The sequence below is a fragment of the Ambystoma mexicanum genome, chromosome 3p (genome assembly GCF_040938575.1).
Source record: "Ambystoma mexicanum isolate Mex_15411 chromosome 3p, UKY_AmexF1_1, whole genome shotgun sequence".
Taxonomy (NCBI): Eukaryota; Metazoa; Chordata; class Amphibia; order Caudata; family Ambystomatidae; genus Ambystoma; species Ambystoma mexicanum.
This window is the reverse complement of record NC_090925.1, coordinates 1,249,324,369-1,249,344,212: the sequence shown is the minus strand read 5'-3', so window position 1 is coordinate 1,249,344,212 and position 19,844 is coordinate 1,249,324,369. Positions and strand designations below refer to the sequence as shown.

The 19,844-nt window shown below is 43.4% G+C and overlaps 1 protein-coding gene across 1 annotated transcript in view; it reads right to left on the bottom strand.

The window, feature by feature from the left end:
• GUCY2C (guanylate cyclase 2C) overlaps window positions 1-19,844 on the bottom strand; it is a 484,448-nt gene that overhangs the window by 246,628 nt on the left and 217,976 nt on the right. The window contains exons 4-5 of the mRNA XM_069650287.1: window positions 15,543-15,654; window positions 10,023-10,104 (exon numbers count right to left, since the gene is read on the bottom strand). Coding sequence (XP_069506388.1) covers window positions 10,023-10,104; window positions 15,543-15,654 — 194 coding nt within the window. The remainder of the gene's footprint in view (window positions 1-10,022; window positions 10,105-15,542; window positions 15,655-19,844) is intronic.

Below are 19,844 nucleotides of genomic sequence, written 5' to 3'. Positions count from 1 at the left end.
GCTATGCTGCTCTTGTCTCGAGTGACATATTCATGTTACAAACAACTTGTTTGACTTCAACCTTTTCAATGGATTGTTATCAAATATTTTTTCACCAGCAATTACAGCTCGGAAGGAGAGACCCAAGGGTGGCATATGCATCGGCCTTAGACACGGTTACGAGATACTAGGGTACAATACTGGAACATCGTGTGACAATGGTTTGGCAGTTGAAACTAAGAACCTTTTTGATTGGAATGGTAGTACTTTAATATTAAATGTATATGATCCCCCTGATGGAACAAATACTGACGCACTGCTGAAATGGGTGACAGAGTTATTGTCAACATGGAACTTAAAGAACCCTAAGGGAGTATAATTATAGCTGGTGACTTCAATGCGCAATGTATTAATTTAGTAAGTGATGATATAACAAATGACCAATGAAGCTTGCTTTCGGAGCATTCCCGCACATTGATACAGAAGGGTCAGAGGTGGTTGGAAGTACTGCTGGAATTCAACCTAGTACCACTGTTGCCTAGCAGGAACAAAACCCTATTGGAGATGGTTATGTGGACTCATGGGCGCAATCATTCATGTTTTGACTGTATATTCCTTACAGACACTGTGCATTGTAAAGTACTAAAATATGAAATTATATTTACACCAGCTAGTGACGACGCAATGGTGAAAGCTACCATTCATGTATATGTACCGAAGAACAGGAAGGCAGAACTAGGCAAGGTGTCAGTAACAACCAGGGAAATAGAGTTGTGTGGTGTGAGGCCAATTTAAAAAGGGCCAATGTGCAGATCGCTTGCTCCCCAGAAGAAAAACGAAACTGCTGAAAGGTGACTTGGGGGAATTATGTGCATTTTTGATTATCGGATTCCTATTGGAAGCCCTTGTTACGCAAGAGGCTGAGGGTCATTAAGAGAAATAAGAGTCTGAATTTCCAGGAACAAAAGCCAAGATTAGGGTCATATCTTCCAAACACAAGAATTGGTTGTGTGGCCACAAAGCCAGTCTTGAATCAGTAAATTGGAAAATGGTCTATGGACTGATTCGTACAAATAACTCCCAGAAAACCCAGTACTTATATTGGACTTACTTGGCCGCAATGGCCCCTAAGGAAATCTGTGCTATAGCAGAAAAAGCCTGGAAGGCACATCTAAAAGGACTCTACTGGGACAAAAGTATTGTGTAATGTAAACTCTACGTTGCTTATTTGGGTGGCCCAGTCCTGAATATAGAAATAAGTGACATTCTTGATATTCTGGCAAGATTAAAACCATCTAGGGCCCCAGGGCCAGATGGGCTAGCCAATGTTGTATTGAAGACCCACCCTCAATTTTGGGTGAGCGTATTGCATGAAATGTACATGAAAATATGCACAACAGAAGTGCTCCCTTGGAGTTGGCTCAACTCTGTACTGATTCTGATACAAAAGTGTGGCTCCCGCACAGACCCTAACAACCACTGATTACTAGCCATGCCAGATACTAGCAGTAAGGTTTTTGCTATCATTCTGTTGCAATTATTGAATAAATGGGCTAGCGATAAACATCTGCTAAGACCCCAACAGCTAGGATTTAGGAAGGGCTGTGGGCCCTACACATGCTGGCCACTGATGTATTGATTGGGACTTATGTTGACCTTTGCATATGTTGTGTCGATTATTCTACAGCATTCGATTGTGTCGACTGTCACATCTTGTGGTCAAAACTAGAAAGATGGGGTATTGACCAACACCTGCTGTACTTTATCAAGGCCCTATATACCGATACAACGGTCATATCTCCTCTGCCATGCCTACTGATAGGGGTCTAAAACAGGGATGCATTCGAGCGTCCCTGTTTTTTAACCTCTATGTGGCTGACATTTGGGAGAAAATAATTACGGCACAGATCATTCCGCCACTTATTGGAGGGCTGGCGTTACTATGGATTACTTATGCAGATGACACAGTTTTACTTGACCACACCCCTCTTGGCCTACAAAGAGCCATTGACAACCTTGTCCAGTTTATGGATGAGAACCTCTTGAATATTAACCTTGCAAAGATCAAGGTTATGTACATACAGAGTAAAGGTCAACACACTACAAGGTTTAGCTGGCATACTAACGATACAACATTGGAGCAGTTTAAAACCTATGTCTACCATGGGCTACCATTTTAAAGTGCTCCTACATCCCCACAATACTATGGCTATGTTAAAGCTAAAGCTATGCGACGATGGCTGGTATTAACGGGATTCATTAAGAGGGTTGGTGGAGAGCCAGTAGAGGGACTGTTAGACGTGTACATCAAAGCAACTGTACCATGGATATTAATGATATGGTTTGGAAACTGTTCCTGAAAATCACGTGTGTTGGTTAGACAAATTAGAAGGAAAAATACTTGGGTCACTATTGAACTCACCACGACTGTTCCTGTGGCCACTTTGAGAATGGAACTAGGCACTACCTCCTTATATACTATTAGGAAACTAAACTGTAGTAAGTTAAGCCTAAAAATAAATCAAGCCAGTGTCACTATGGATATCCCTGATATATTTTCTATGTCCAAAGGACATGTATATTACCAAATGGGTAATAAATGCAAGACACCTGACGGTGTCTCACTTGCTAGTGCCTAGCAATCTGTCATCTAGGTGGCCAGGACACGGCCATCGCTATGCACACCTGATGGCCTTTCCCTTCCCAACAGGGATAAAAGAAGGAGCACGAAAGCACACTTCGAGTAAGGCTCAACGCACGCGGAAGCAGCTATTCCGGACCGGCAGTTCAAGCGGAGGAGCAAGGCGGAGAGACCTGGAGGGACGAAGGAGAGGGATTTGTCCTTGCACTTTACAACTCAGATCCGCAAAGCCTCTGAAAGGGAAAGCATAAGACCAGGAAGTTAAGCTTGCGTGCTGTGTGACAGGTGTCAGCGGCACACAGGGCCTTCACGCGCTGATAGTCAGAGCGGGGAGAAGCACTTAACACCTTGGTGCCATCCTTGACTCCTGAGAAAAGGAACTTCAAAGGTTCAGTATAGCCGGTGAGTCGGAGAAGACAGATAGTAAAACTGAACTGTGCTGGGTCCAAGGTTGAAGGCGTCAACCTTGTTGAACAAAGAACTTGTGTAATTGAACTTTAAAGAAACCTAGTAAACGGTTCAGAAACAGAGTAGGCAGGCGTCGCAGGGACACTCATTCGAAGGACTCTGCCTGAAGCCTTTTTTGTGTTGTGTTCCTTTTTTTGCAACTACGAAAAGCAAGCGGCCTTAGGAGAGGTTAGTATGAAGTGTCAAAGTGGTCCTACGAGGGTCAAGCAAAACTCCTCGTACACTCAAAAGTCTTTAGCACATTGGAGAAAACTGATTGAACTGGGAAACTGGCAAATGTGAACCTGACAGATGGATGCCTGTGAGTTGATGGTAAAACAATGATATACCCGTGAACATTGTGATGACAAGGGTAAACCTGACTGAGGGATGTCCACAATGCAAAGTTGGTTAAAAAGACACTGAGATTACTGAGTGATACGTTTTTGGGTGAAGGACTGTAGTGAACCCAACTGAAGGAGGCTAAAGTTGGCAGAAGGATTGGAGCCCAGCTGAGGGGGGTCCAAGGGGTGAAGAGCAATCACCCAGCGTAAAAGATTAGGATCGGAGCCCAGCTGAGGGGATCCAAGGGGCGAAGAGCAATTGCTCAACATGAAAGATTAGGATCGGAGCCGGCTGAGAGGTATCAAAGAGGCGAACAGCAATCACCCAACTTGAAAGATTACCTACTGCAAGAGACTTTGCTCGAAAGAGACTTGGCCCCAGAAGATCCTGGCATCATTGAAAGGAGCTGTAACCTTGTGTTAGCGAGTCCCAGGAGTGTGCTGTGCTCGAAGGTCCTGCCTTGTCCCGTGCTAAAAACGTGGGGAAGGGAGACCCCTCGCTATAAAATCCTGACCCATCATTTGTGAACACTTCTTTCTTTTCTTGTGAACACTACCCCACACTCTTTTTGAAATTGGTGGTAGCTTGCTTCCATCTTAGATTTAGGTTTAGATAAGGTGTTTTTCCAACCCATTAATACAGTTTAATAAACACCCTTGAACTGTGATCACTTGTGTCTGTCTTTACTGTTGCCACCATGAGTTCCTTGCATAAAGCACATCATGAATTGGCTGATTCTGTACAAGACTTTGTGGCGAATATTGGTCTGCCTCCGATATAGGCAGCAGATATTGGTTTTTATCTCCATAAACTAAAGCTCAAGTCACAGGAAAGGATTGAGTGAGATCTATTGGCATATAAGAGAATAAACAGTGGTATGAGGCAAATGTCAAACAAAGCTTTAAATATCATAAGCCGTGAAGTTACTTGATTAATGCATGCTCCTACACAGTACCGCTTTATCATGTATCTACGATTAAATATTTTGCCGGTTTTGGAACATACTGGCTCCTGGCAGAACACACCAGGAGAAAAAAGATTATGTGCCAAATACATAGAAACTACTAGGCACATTTTGACGGCATGTGAGAAGGTAATTGATCTTTGGATAAAGGGCTATGAGAGCTTTTGCACATGGCGAAGTAGCATTGCATCAGATCAGTTTTGGTCTATGATTGTTGCGGCAGAGTCGCTTATGATCACTACTGCTGCAATGCATGTCTGGGAACGCATACGAGGCATGCTATTAATGCACACTCCCAAAACACAAATAAGTGATATGGCCAATTCCATAGAATAAATATGGAGGTATATTCCTCACATTGATGGGACAATTTAGATTAATTTGAATGGTGGTTTTATACATATATCTGAATAATGTAATCTGTACGTGAACCTTACTAGTGAACAATAATTTGAATTTGTAGTATATGAACTGTTGGATGTGGATTTTAATAGCGTTGCTTTTATGTGTAAATATTAACTGTGGTTTTTAATTGGTTTGTACTTAGTGTGATGATTTGTATGCAAAAGGTGTAATTGTATTAGCTATACGCTTTAAATAGAAAATATAAAGAAATGATGTATTTTGACCATCTGGCTTTGACCAGCAAGACACAACATGTGTAAAGATGTAACTGGATGTAGTGGTAGATAGTGGCATGACACTGAACTGTACATACCTTGGGCACTGAAAAGTGTGAAGGCATCATGAAGCAAGACACAGACAACAGATTCACCTTTTAAACAAAAATGATTTTATTTTATAAATCAGGATGGATTAAGGCCTAACATGCCCTAGGCAAAGGTGGGATTTCCCTACCTAAAGAAACTAAGGATCGTCTGTGTCAGTAAGTTCAACTTACAAGTCTGTCTGTGTCCAAACCTATGCTTGCCCTTACAACTAAAGGCATACAATGTGCAGGGATGGCAGTACCAAAAGAAACATTGTTCAAAATAAAGTTCTGAGCTTCTTCCAGCTCGAGCTTGGGTCAGATTGCCCTTCCCCAAGTTCAAATAGTTTCCCAACGAAATACGGCTCGGGGTTCCCTTCCTCAAGTGTAACACAACTCCACAAACTCTTCATCAGCATTTCTGTATTGGCAGTATTTTAGCTTTGCCACAACTTGCATTCAACTTGTTTGATGGTGTATGTCTACTTCCACCACCTTGCATTCACTTTGCCCCTCTGAGTTCAATACCTAGTCTTTTCCACATGCCTTTCGTTCAGTTCATAAATGTTCATGAACAACTTTCACTTTGTTTCTTATTGTTGGTAACAAGTTTCACTCCTTTTAACCCAGCATGTCTCTGTTTTCCACTTGTGCCACAATTTCACATGATTTTCATGTAATTTCTGTTGTTCGGTATTCAATATTGGCTGCCAAGTTCCAAGCCCTCTTGTTATGCGCCTTTAGGTTGTTCGCAAACATTAACGGTCTCACATTTGCCCCAGAGCACCTGGTAGGAGTATCCTCTCTCTCGTACTCACCGGAGCGGCTCTGCTTCGTCAGGCAGCTTCGTGCTTCTCTTACTTCAGCTCTCTGCTCCTGAATAGGCATCGGGAGAAACAGCGAGTAGCGCTCACCTTCGAAAACTGCTCAGGCAGCGTCCTGCGGCAGACAGGATTGCTCTGTGTTCCCCAGCTCGAGTTGGGAACATGTAACACTGGCAATTGTTGGGGTTTTGCGCCTCTCACGGCATGCTCGTGTCACTGCAACTCCTTCCTCTCCTGAGAACACATGGTGTCCTCCTTACCAGGCCTGCGGTGGCCTGCTCCATGCTCCACGTCTGCCACCTTGTCTCCAGGCAGGTTCTCACTGCTTTGCAGTATGGGACTAATTTTAAGCACCTGAAGCCTCTCAACAGGCTGCAGGTGTGAGTAGTTTGCCTGACCCTCATTGTAGTAATTAACATGACATGCCTGATCCTTTGCAGGCATCTTCCTCGTCCCAGAACCACAGTGGTGAAACTGACTAGGAGTGTGCATTACTCATAGTCACCTCTTCCTCCTCCCAGTTTTAAAGGCATAACCTTTAAGGTCATACTGTGTGCTTGAAAGGGATATGGGCTGGCAATACCCTATGAAGGAAGGGGGAGGGTAGGATTCATTCTCAAAGGGAACATGGTACCATATCTCGCCTGCAGGCATCATCTCCCCTATCCTCAAGGACCCTCCACTCAGGCGATCCTCCCTCGCCTCTCCACCCCAGGGTCAGGATCCAAAAGCGATGGCCTTTCCCTGGCACCTGAACAGAGGATCCAAGGGGAGTAGGTGTGAGTACACCCTCAGGTTTCTCACAAAAGGCACAGAAAAGAAGACATTTGATCCATCTTCTAAGACTTGTATCACACCCTGCTGGGAGATTTTAATGAATTCAACGTGCTATTGTATTGAGTCGTCACTTGAAGTAGTTATGCAACATGTAGGTAAAGGCGTGGTAGTCTGTTAAATTGTCCTTGTGTATTTGGATAATGTGTCTTTCCACAGCTTGACACACCATTTGTCAAGATTTCTAGTAATTATGGTGGGCAGACAGATTGTGGAATGTCTCTGAAGACAATATAACTTTGATAAACCAACAGATACAAAAGCACAATGCACAGAAAAGTTTAAATAAATTATCACATCACACTAAGCTGGCGCATGAAACGGCCTAGTGGCATCTAGGACGACTTGTCTTACATCCTGATGGGGCATTCTGGCCAATTCCCAATTTCAAATGCAATACTATGTGGTGTCCGATCAAAGGGTCGAATACATTGTTTCGAAATACAAAAGTTGAATGCTTTTTTTAAATGTATTTATTTTTTTTGCTTTCGTATAGGAAAAAACTGTTTTTTACACTAAAAACAGGGGTTTGGGGGGGATCGCTGCCCCCCAAACCCCCCTCAAAAAAACGTACATTTTACTTTTTTTTCGGTCCTTTTGGTTCGAAAGAATTGCATTCGAAACAATTGCATTCGGCCCTTTCACCTAAAACCATACTATGTCAAATACAATGATTGTCTCTGATAACAGAAGACGATAGCCAAAGGCATCTACTCCAGGTGACTGTTCTTCATGTTTGCTTAACCAGCGGCAGACCCACTAGCACCCGATATAAAACAGTATATGTGGGAGTACTCACCAGAGAGTCAGCTCTTGTATGAATAAGATGTATGTAATCTCATTGAAATTCACAGATATCATGTTATTGTATGGCCAATTGAAAACTTGGCATGTGTAACATTTTACACTTTCTTTCCAATGTTCAAGTGCCTTGTTTACTCAGTATAGCTAATCATGGTTTGAATAGAGGTGAACTATTGAGACGTCGTTCCAGGGTGATGCTCAATGTGAGTTTACGACACAACAGACATTACTCATATCACACACCATGATGTGAAGCCTCCAAAACCTCACACATTTACATTCCCTGCTTATCATGACATTTACAAGACATTTTCAAAAACGAGTTCCTTTTTAATTTTCAATATGTGGTGTTTCAGGGAGTACAAAATATTGTAGCCCAACACCTGACTACCCAAAATAACAGAAATGCTTAAACATTCTATTAAGGGGAGTTACAATTCTGTATTTTCATACTGCCTTGCACAATCCTGTCTCCCTACTCTATCACACACTACCAACCCCGGACATTATCAGCAGTGCCCTAGGTGGGTAGTGGAGTGGGTGAGATAGCCACACATTTTGGAAACCACTTTGCTATAGACACAGCCTTAGCAACTCTCTGCACCAATTTCAATGGCAACTGAACGTACTATGATGTGAACGTTCATGCGCTGTGAGCACTCCCAAAGCTTTGTGAAAGGGCAGTGTGGGTGAGGAACAGCTGCGATGTGCAACAACAGCTTGTGAAATTTGTCATTAAACAATAGAAATAGCTACTGAATTTCTCCAAAGTGTGGACGAAGGGTTGGGCCGGTATTGTTTGTAATCAAAACAGCAACCGGATCATAATGCATACATACTGGGTTTGGTTCAAAGTGACAGGAAATAGTGCCAGAATATGATTTTTTAGACATTAGATGTACATTGTTTTATGTCTGAGCACTGTGCAGCTACTAATTAACAAAACTAGTAGAAATTATGATTCTTGGTACATCAAATTAATGCATATTTCCCTATATTAACTCCACCATTTGCAACTACGTACTTTGTAGGTAAAAGCACAGGGAAGAGTTTAAAAAAAATGATATACATATTGAACAATTCTTATCTATTCCATGCTCTTTGGATATCTTCCATGCTGCAAAATCCAACACAATGGCCCTCATTACAACACCGGCGCTAAACCATGGCGCTATTAGCACCATAGTTGATGCCGGTGTTGTAACGGGTCCGCCATGGTTCAATGGGGAATTACCACCCCATTCCAAGGTTGGCAGGGCGGTAATTCCCCATTGAACCATGGCCCTTCCCCATTCCCATTTTCGCCCCATAGGGCTCTATGGGAATGGGGAAGGCGCTAAGTACGGTACCGCAAATTGCGGTACCATACTTAGCACCAAGGTACCTTTCTGGGTCCCTACTTTAATGGCTGGTGTAGACCCGCGAAGGGACCTCGTATTAAGGCGATAAGTGTTTAACGCACCGTAGCCTTTTACGGCGCTGTTAAACACTTAGCGCCAGGGTCGTAATGTGACCCAATGTCCTGAAAAGCTTAGCAATTCTGTGAGGATGGAACGTATGACACATGTAGGGGTAACGTGATGCACTTTGGTTCCAAGTTTGTTTACCATAAACTCACCAAATGCATGCTCTGTACGCCACAAGATAAAATGAATGAAACAAATATATGTTAATGAGTACATGCATTAATCTGAAAAATACATGCTGCATTGGTAACATAAATAATGTTAATCACTCTGACTAAACTAGTGGATGATTGAGTATGTTGTAGTTTCACCAAGATGTAGAAAGTGACTTGGTAAAGCTAACATTTACTTTGAAACAATCAACAAACAGTGCTACAGAGATGTGGATAATATAAGTGAAAATGGAGAATAGGTGTCTTGATATGCATTGCAGCAGAGATCGTCTTCTGCATTTCCATGGCGACACTTGATTGCGTAAATATGTTGAGAGCGTGTTTAGTCCGACTGGATAGCAACATAAACTGTCAGAAAAACGTTTGCCATCTTCAACGGGACTGAGCTACATTACCAGCCCTCTTAGCGTTGGCCAGCAAGATCATCACTTTCCCTTAACTCTCTAGAGGGGGTGAATATACCTTCAGCAGCACACACACCTTGTGCAACAGGTGCCAGTGCCAGCTACAGCCTGCTGGACAAGTAAGGTTATTGGATTTTGAGTGTTTGCCTTCCACTCAGAAGGGTGGATTTTTGGTAAATGGAATGTTGTCCTTAAAATGTCTCCCAGTTAGTAACCTCAGTCATGCTTGGTCCAAACTCCTTTTTAAGGGACTAACCTTAGTTTCAATCACTTTGCTTTCAAAGTTTAACAAATGCTCTCCAACCTGTCCTTTAAGCTTGTTTTGTATCTTATTGTCAAACTTTGATCACCATTCGAAGGACATTATATTTGAGTTAACCATACAGTCACAGATCTACAGCCAAAGAAGACGATAGAAGTTATTGTCCATACCTGAGCACCAACCAGGCTACAACGAGGCCAATGATGACTGTGATTGCCAGACTAAAGATGGAGATGGTCAGAATCGTAGTTCCTGAAGTGAAGAGAAAACAATGACAAATGAAGCAGCAGGATATGGAACATGACCAAGAACCATTGCCCATGCCCATCTGATGAAGTGTCTGGCCAGCTCATCATTTCTGCTTCAGGGATCTGTTTTAACCTTAGACTTTCTGCAGAGCAAGCAATGCAACCCTTCCTAGCAGAATAACATGATGCAGATCTATGTTTCTAATCAAGTAATGTGCTATTCTCTGCTTAAAAGGGTAAGTATCCCACTCACCTGCTTACTAAAGAACTCTTACCAACTGCAAATAGTGAATGAGCTGTAAGAAACACAAAGGCTTATCACACAGTCAGACCATCTCTCGGAAAATGCAACGAGAAGCATAAAGTGTACAGGGAAAGGGTTGTAGACCATTTTGTTATGTCGAGCCAACAAAAATAAAATCTACGTATCACACTACAATAAATCAAGGATCATGTAACCATTCTTCTTAACCATGGTTATTTGATACTAAAAGAAAGATTCTGTTATCCTATTAAAAAATAGCTCAAGAATTCAGGTTGTTCATACATTTGTAGTGCACACACTACTGATTCTATTGAAGACCTTGGGTCAAGTAGTGTGCTCCCTTCTTTGACTTCATCATCAAGCGGCAATGAAAAACAATGACTGCAAATAAGTACATGTCCTAGAAAACCCTCAGCAAAACTGTCATTTTCAACCTATTGTCTGGAGTCCTATCCCTATCTCTCCAGTTGATGAGGACACTTATTGTCCTCATCTAAATGACGCATGACCCATCTAGTAAGCAGAAAGGACATTCCCGCCATCAACTACACTGAACTCTCCAAACTCAGGAAGCCTTAACTGTCTGACCCTTTGAGGAACAAACCATAAAATAAGGCAAGGATTGTAAATGCACCTGACATACAGACACACCATAATATGAACAGTGAAGCCAATGCATGTACAGAAGATGGGAGGGATAATAGCTGTATATATGCCTTTAATAGAATCTGTGCTTACTGTACTGACTAGTAGCATTCCGTGCCTATTCAGAGCAGTCACTCATTCATATGTTTCCAGACAACGACCCACTCAGAGGCATGGATTACCAGGAAGTGCTGATGAAATGCAGCTTTATTCCCAGTCTTAGTGTGTCTAGAAATTGGGAAAGTACCAGCTTGCGGAGGAATTAAAATTTGTGAGATACCAATTGCAGTCTGAAACACACTTACAAGGCACAGGACATAAGAGCACCGCAGTCAACCCTGCTTTTAGGCTGAGACTCGAGTTGTTGGGCCAGCTTTCAAGCATTCTGTTACCATCTCACAATTACATCAAGCAAGAAGCAGATGGTCTCAACAAATTAACACATTACAGAAGCATACACAACAACAGGTCTTCACCAGCTGATGAATGGTCCATTAACTCATGACCCCCAGAAAACGCTGAGCGATAAATACAATAATGCGATAAGCTTTACCATCTGCTTCCAATGAAATCATAACATTCATGATACTTACTAGAGACATAGACATGGGATCTAAGTGCCATTCCACACACCAGCAACGACCATAAACCCTTATAGATTTTACTAAATCCCCAGCTAAGGATTGGATAGCAGGTACAATGGCAAGGTGCTCCAAGCAATTGATGAGTTTGGTTTGGTACTCCAAAGACCATATCCCTCCTGTATAGCTAAGACCCTGCATCTCACGCCCCAGCTTGACCTGGTAGAAGATGACTCAATAGGGATGTCAGGAGCTGAGCTGAATATTGTATGCCTGTCTTTGTGGTTTGGCCACCTGTAAAGGAGCTATTAGAAGTGCCATAAGAGTCGCCAATGCAAAGAGGATCACCTGAGCATAAAACGGACTATGATGAAGATCCTTAATCACCAATCTCTGCAGGGCCCTGTAATATAGTGGCCCTGGGAGAATGGCTGTAATAGATGATGTTAACAGTCCTAATATACTGGTTATTTCCATGAGAGAGACCTGACTCAGAGAGGTGAAGACTGAATGTCTTCCTTTATGGCTTGCAACTTACGACTAAGCGGTGTTAAGGGCGCTAACTCTGTAATCCACTGTAAAACCCAGGAACTGTGGAAGCCATGCTTGCGTGAAGACCTAAACTCTGCAATAGCTCTACTGCCATCTCAACATGAACCGCCACTGTCCGAGTGCCTTGGAACAGGGAAGTCATATTGTCGAAACAAATTATCTTGTGCATGCCCCGTTCAATACCGGCAGCAGTTCCAAGTTTCGTAGGTTTGGTGAAACACATTGGAGCCAACACAAGAAAGAATGGGAGGCTACCCCCTTTCCACATCCAACACCCCTAGTAAATTTGGAAAAATATCCTGTGCGGGCAATGAATAGGAATTTCAGGTAAGCATGTTCAATTTGTCTTCCAGGAGTACATCTCTGACGAGGTGAATACCTCCCATTATTAAATGCAGATTCACTTTCCAGGTATCAGAGGGAGGGCCAAGCACACTTTTCCCAAACCCCCCCCCGGGGATTTCTCCCAGCAGGAACAATCCGTTTTAATACCTGGAGGGATAACTCTACTGAAGGAGGCTGTCTCTCTTAGAAGGACAACTGGCAAAATCCAGATGAAACCCTTGCATCATTTGTAAAACCCAATCATCTGAGGATACTGTGCACCAGACGTCCCACACAAGAGCTGAGCACCCACTTCCACCTCCACCGGTGGCATTGCTGAAGGCACCTATAGTACTAGTGGTGTGCACTGCTGGACTCCTACTTAGACTGCGTAAACCACTCCATTCTCATGGGGGGAAGAAGGGACATAGCTGTTTGGGGTCCCAGGATAAACAAAAGCCTCTGCCACTATAAAGAAATTAGATTTCCACTCTGGAAGCAGCCTGATGAGTGGCTCTTACCATCTTCCCTTGCTGGGTAGAGTTTTTTTCAGACACTAGCCAGAAAGAGGGGTAACTGAACTGGAGGGTTTGAGCCAGCTGGCCTTCTCTGAAGAAGCTGGTTCAGCCGATTTGGAGTCAATATTTAGTAATGGGCGTATGTATCTTTCAGTGAAGATGGCACCGTTGGCATTAATGAGTAGACACATGGCTCTCTGAGCCCACACAGCCATTAAAGTGGAATCAACTGGCTCACCTGCGTGCTTAGCCTGCTCTGCCAGGTCAAGAATCTTAACTGGGGTCTTTTAAGTCCAGAAGCATGTCATGAAAAGAAGACCATAAAATGTCCACATATTTGATTATTTAATCCTCTGACACAAACCTAAGCAGTCAATCGTTTATGTACGGCAAGGCGATATTTTACACAGAGACCTGTTTTTGGGCAATCTGCCTGCATTGTCAGGCGTACATCTTGTAGCGTGACTTACTCAGACGTTGTGTCCTGTATTCCACTATGCGGTATGAGTCGGTCTATGTTGTGAACCTGTGATAATGCATATAGTCAAGATCGAAAATATAATTTGCAGTTTTAACTTCTTCCGTGGGGGTAGACTGATCTGGCAGATCTTTACACCTGTGTTTGGGGTCCTACCATTCCCCCTGACACATACATTGTTCTTTCATAGAAGTTATTTACTTTACTGAAATTACCCCAAGGCAGTATAATCTGTAACGATATGTTGGGGGAGGGTGGGGGATATGTGGGGGTGGATAATTGTAGGGACGGCGTGCGCATGGGATGGTGAGGGGTAGACACTTCATGGCCCTCATCCTCATCAAAAACTGAAATGTTATCCCGAGAGTCATCGTTCAGTGATGTCTTAGTGCCATGTAAAACATGAGTTATTTCCTCTGGAGCTGAGAGTACGAGGTCAGATACAATCCTCTTAATTATAAAGGCTGCTTCAAGCCTCACAAACCCAAACCCTGAGGAAGGCGTCCCTTCCCATCAGACTTGGGTCTCTTCTGGGGTTATTAACTTCCACATGGATAAACCATGTCTGGTGTGCGCAAACAATGAGTATGCACGCGTAGCATGGATTCCCCTAGATGTCTGGATTTAGTCCTGGAAGGGTCTAAACACCCCAGTCACTGATGGGTGAATTGTCCTCAAGGAATCTCTTGAAACTGACTACCATGGTGCATTGTGTCATTCCGTACATCTTCCATGTAGGCATGTTCCACTTCAATGAATACCTGGGACATAACACGGATAATTATCTTGGTATCTCCCATAGTATGCCCCCTAGGTAAGGAAAACACATAACGTGTGTGCCCACAGGCCTGAACATAGCAGGCTCATAAGTCCTTAGTCAGCTAGAGATTACTTGCCAAATGGCAGAGGAGAAACATTATTCAATCTAGACCTCAGTAAGTTGTGGCTTTCTGTAAAGGAGGGAAAATAATACTGTCATTAGGTCTGGATTATGCAGACGAACATGTGATATACACAGGGGGTGCATGTGCACACTGCTGCACTCTGTGACTCAAAACGAGAACAAAAACGTGACTGTTCCGCATTGGTGGAAGTGCCAGCTTGGCAATGTGTAGTGGAACGTGAGGCACCACAGTCGCTCCTAAAACCCACCAGCTCCATGCATCAAGACCTGAAAAGAACAAGCCCAAATTCTGCAGACATCAACCACTGGGCTTGAACACCCCAGGAGTGTCACCAGGGCGGGTCAAAGCGACCTGCAAGTTACAGGTCTGCCATCTTGGTTATCACACCTGCTGCACAACCAATGTCAGAGTGGTTGTCCAGTACGCAATGCAGGTCTTGGCTGCCAACACCTGCATGGAGACAATATTATCATCTGCCCCGAAATGGGCGCCCTGTGAAATGGAAATCAAGCTGTAAAGATGAAAAAGAAGCAAAAACACATTTTCAGAATATGCACAAACTGCCAAACGTATTTAAACACTCAAAATGCACACAACTCCAAACAGTCCGAAAAAATGTATGTGCTGAAAGAGCAACAAAGAAAGAGGATAGGCGAATCACAGGAAGTGACATCATCAACTGGAGAGATTTGGATTGGACCTTGTAGATCATGTTTGTATGTATGTTTCAAAACCACACACTTGCTTTGGAAATTAGGTTGTCTTGTTTCTGAACATTTAAGTACAGGAAAACAACATAGTACTTGGCTCCCTTCTTTACATAGAATAAATGTCTTCAAATCTATTTATTGAGCTAGAAGTCAGTGTTTGATAACTACCGAGCTACCGTGGCTAACAGGAAATGCACAATACCTATAAATGCAATTGTTCGTCATGTAATGAAACCTGTCAGGAAAGCGAGGCTTCAACTGATGGAGACCACTGAAGACAGCCGAGTGGCAGCCAAGCAGTGCTCTGGCATGTCAAAATAGCACTTCAGAAGCCAGGGGTCCTCCCACAACATCTACATGTGTCCGAAGTTCATTACATGATGGACACCTTCAGTGAAACTGGTTAAATAGGTGTAAAATATATGTGTGCCATAATAGGTATGGCTGCACTTTCCAGTACTCACCTGTCTCCGGGCGGTCGCTGGGCAGTTGGTGGTTTTTCCAGATGAATGAGGGCCTTCCATCTAATACGGTTGTTTTATTGGTGCTGGTGTCAAATTCCAGAAAAGGGGTGAACTAAGAAGAAAGGTGTGATTGTTTAGAGCTTTTATCCGAAAGAGTGCCCTCTGTCATGCTTCACAGGGTGGGGGATGGCTGGGGATTCATGAATGCCTATAGTCCCCAATAGAAATGCTCGAAGGTTAGGAACTGAATTAGTGGCAAAGACATGCTCTACTGTCAACAATAAAACACACAAAGATCTGAAGAGATTCTGAAAGATACAATTGCATTTTCCATTTCTTGAATTCAGCAATTTTGTCTTCAGATCGTCCCCAGTAGCACTTATTTATCAATGTGATATTAGATCACATATTTACATGATGTAATACATATGAAGAACGGGAAAAAAAGGGATATTATCGAAAATTAATATTGAATAATATTGACAGTGCCCACAGCCCTCCATGTATGCCCTATAAATGCATTTGTGGTTTGGCTGCATATCAACATAAATTGCGAGTACAGGAAGTGCGATATTACAGGACCTCTCGCCATGAATTGTGCCTCTTAAGAGACGTGAGGAGCCACATTTTCATTAGTTCAGGAAAGAGCTCAAGACCTTCCTCTTCAAGGAATGTCACCTCCTTAACACCTAGGTCCACCCACCGTACACGCCCCACCTTACCTGAGACTCAGTGATCTGCTCCCCACTGTCTTCCCCATGCTGCCAGTTGCCCACCCTCCTCTATTAGCTCCCGCTCCCTTTTTCTCCGCTACCCTCACTGTGTTTTTCCCCCTATGATTGTAAAGTGCTCTGTTGCTTCCCGAAGCTAGGTCTGTGCTCAATAAATACCCTAATAAGAATAATACTAATAATAATAAAGTGCTGGTAGGATCTGCAACCCAATAGTGGTTGCAGGAGGATGAGAGCTGGAGAAACCTATGAGTCGATGGTGGCTATAATCGAGGGCGCCGTGGCACCTGGAGCCAGGATCCGGAACCATCCATCAATACCAGTGCAAGGCAGATCAGCCAAAAGACGCTTTGTGACTTTAAAACTACAGTGTCAATGCCACTGGCACTTCCGACCTCTGTTTCAACCTAACCAGAAAGACAGGTCAGCCCTGTGCAGGCACGTTTTTAAAATGCATGATTGTTTAACAGGGACAGAGCAGAAAAACCCAGGTGGAACCAAGGAAAAGAGTACCCCACTTCATCTAGACCACACCAGATTGTCTCACCAAATGTTTAAGGCAGGTGGATCTTGCCAGCACACACCAGCAGCAGAAGGTGAAGGTGGGGGGGTGGAGAGGAGAACTCTTCAAATAAACAAGAGCAAAGAAGAGTACAAATATCTAATCGGCCTACATACAGAGAGGTTTTTGGGAACCCAGAGCGTTTCACTTCAAATAACTGAACTGGACTTCAACTGTTATTAATACTTATGTGTTTTCTTATAGCATGCTTCATGCTAGATTTCTCCTGCTTCTAGGCTCTGTAATAGTGTGTTATTATTAACCAACTTAATGTCATTCAATCTATTACGCTCACAAGGAATAAAGGGCGAGTTAGACCTGCTGGGGGATTAAAAATTGTAAAACTCAGTCTAGCTCCATGTTCGAGACGAGCACTCAACTCATGAGCGATCCACACAGACAAAAAATTGACTAAATGGAAGGTCTGGTTCATACCGGCCCTCCTAATGTCACAATAATCATTGCGGCCAATTTTTCATACAAGCAAGGGGAAGGAGAGCACTGCTCAATTGAGAACGTCACTTCCACAAAGGGGACCTCATCTATACTTATCTATACTTATGCCTCAGATGAAGATGAAGCTAGCCTGCATGATAAAAATGCATGTTTAAATTTACTGTGTTCTACAAAGAATCTTTGGATTACAAGAAAAAGGCCCTAAATATATTTGTACTAGCTTAAAAATACACTAGTTAGGAATAAAAACACTATTTACTCCCTTCCGTGAAATGCTTTAACCCCTTTCAAACCCAAAACAAGGAGTAAACTTCCCTTGCCGAAATTCTTAAGTGGATACCAACCAAAGAAGTGACATCAATTCACCAAAATGGCAGTATTACACATTAAGTCACTCTGGTAAGTGGTGTCAATAACATGTGTTTATTGGTACACGCTGTAAGGGAGGCATGGCATAAAAGTAAGACAGACATTAGTTATCACAGTTCAAGGGTGTTTATTAAACTGTAAAATGGATAAGATAAATGCCTAATCTAAACCTAAACCTAAATTGAAGATGGGAGCAAGCTACGACCATCAAATAATAATAATACAGTCTTAGTTGAGTCTAGTGGAGTCTAGTCAAATACAAAGGCCTAAACTAAAAAAACCTATTGCCAATCCTTACTTCTATGCTACAAAATAGTGTGGGATAATGCTCACAAGAAAAGAAAGAAGTGTTCTCAAAATGATAAGTCAGGATGTTATGGCCGGGGTCTCCCTTCCCCCCGTTTTTAGCACGGCACAAGGTGGGACTCTTGAGCACAGCAGACTCCTAGACTTCTCTGGCACGCGGTAACAGTTCCCTTTCTCAATATCAGGGCCATCTGTGCCCAAGTCTCTTTCATGCTAAGTCTCTTGCATCAGAGGGCCTGATGTATTAATCAAACAAACAAAAAGTTAGTTCTGCTAACCTTCACGTTCGGGCATTATCACCCTTTGATACCCCTCAGCTGGGCTCTGATCCTTCTCTCAACGTTAGCCTCCTACAGTCGGGCTCAGACCAACCACTCACTGTGGACATCCCTCAGTCGGGTTCATACTTGTCGTCACAATGTTCATAGGTGTATTACTGTTCACCTTACTTCGCAAGCTCCCTCAGTCGGGTTCACATTTGCCCCAGTAACATAGTTCACTTTACTTCCACAACGTGTCAAAGACTTAGACTGTACGAGGGGTTTGGCTTGAACCTCGTATGACCTTGCTTGGTACTTCTAGTTGCTACCATCTTGGTTCAATACACTTTCTTTGTTCAGGAGAGGGTTATCAGCCAGAGTCCTTCGAATGAGCACCCTGTGACATAGGACAACTCTGTTTCTAGTACCAATTTCACTCACAACAGACCTTTGTCTATTATCTTCTTTCTTCTTCTATAATGTTGCCACTGCAACATTGTGCCTAACACAGTCCGGTCCACTATCAGTTCCTTCCGACTCACCGGCTGTTCTGAACTCGTTGGTGTTTCTTTTAACGCTGGAGTCAAGGACCGTGCCACGATGGCAACTGCTTCTCCCCGACCTGGCAGGCTGAAAGGCACCCGCTCGCAAAACTCGGAGTATGCTAGTCCGGTAACAATGGTGTCGGTAGCTTACTGGCCCCATTCTTACCGGGCCTGCATACTTATAATGAGGCCCTTTGTTGGAAAAGTGGGGAGTGAGGTAACGTTTCTAAATATCCAACTGGGTAGGATGGGGAAATTGTGTCATTAGGAAAGGGGTACCGCGTCTCACCTCTCGGTGTACCACTTCCATTCCCCGAAGACCCCCCCACATCCCGGTGATCCTCCCGCACTGGTCCACCTCCAGGAACTGGATCCAATAGCGATGGTTGTGTCCTGGCCACCTGGATGACAGATCCCCAGGGACTAGCGGGTGTGACACCTTCAGGTTTCTCACATACCCTTCCTCCATGCCATGTAGCCGCATCTGCTTCGCAGGGGAACCATGAAAGGAAATCTACATTCCCCTGGTCTTTACCTTTTCAGTGTTCCACAGTAAAGGAGTAGGCTTGCAGGCCTAGAAACCATCAGATAACACACGGGTTGGAGTGTTTGCATTGGCTAATCCAAACTAGGAGAAAATGGTCAGTGACGAGTGTCACCTTCCTTCCTAAAAGGTAGTATTTAAGGTGGGTAATGGCCCACTTGATGGCCAGGGCCTGTAATTCCAGAACAGAGTAATTCCTCTAATTCCAGCACGCAGTAATTCTTTTCACGTGGGAAAAGCTTGCGACTTGTAATCAAGATGGGATTTTATAATCCATTGCACACTTGTGATAGGACTGCTCCTAACCCTGTAAGGGAGGCGTCTTTTTGCAATATGAAATCTTTAGAGAAATCTACTACCTTTAGGATTGGGTTCTGGCACAGGGCTTGCTTTAAGGTGTTATAACATATATCACCCTCATCAGTCCAATGAAGGCTCTGGGGTTCGGCGTTCTTGATTTTATCTGTCAGCCTAGCTGTTTTGTCCGAAAGGTTTGGGATAAACCTACGGTAATATCCTATTAACCCTA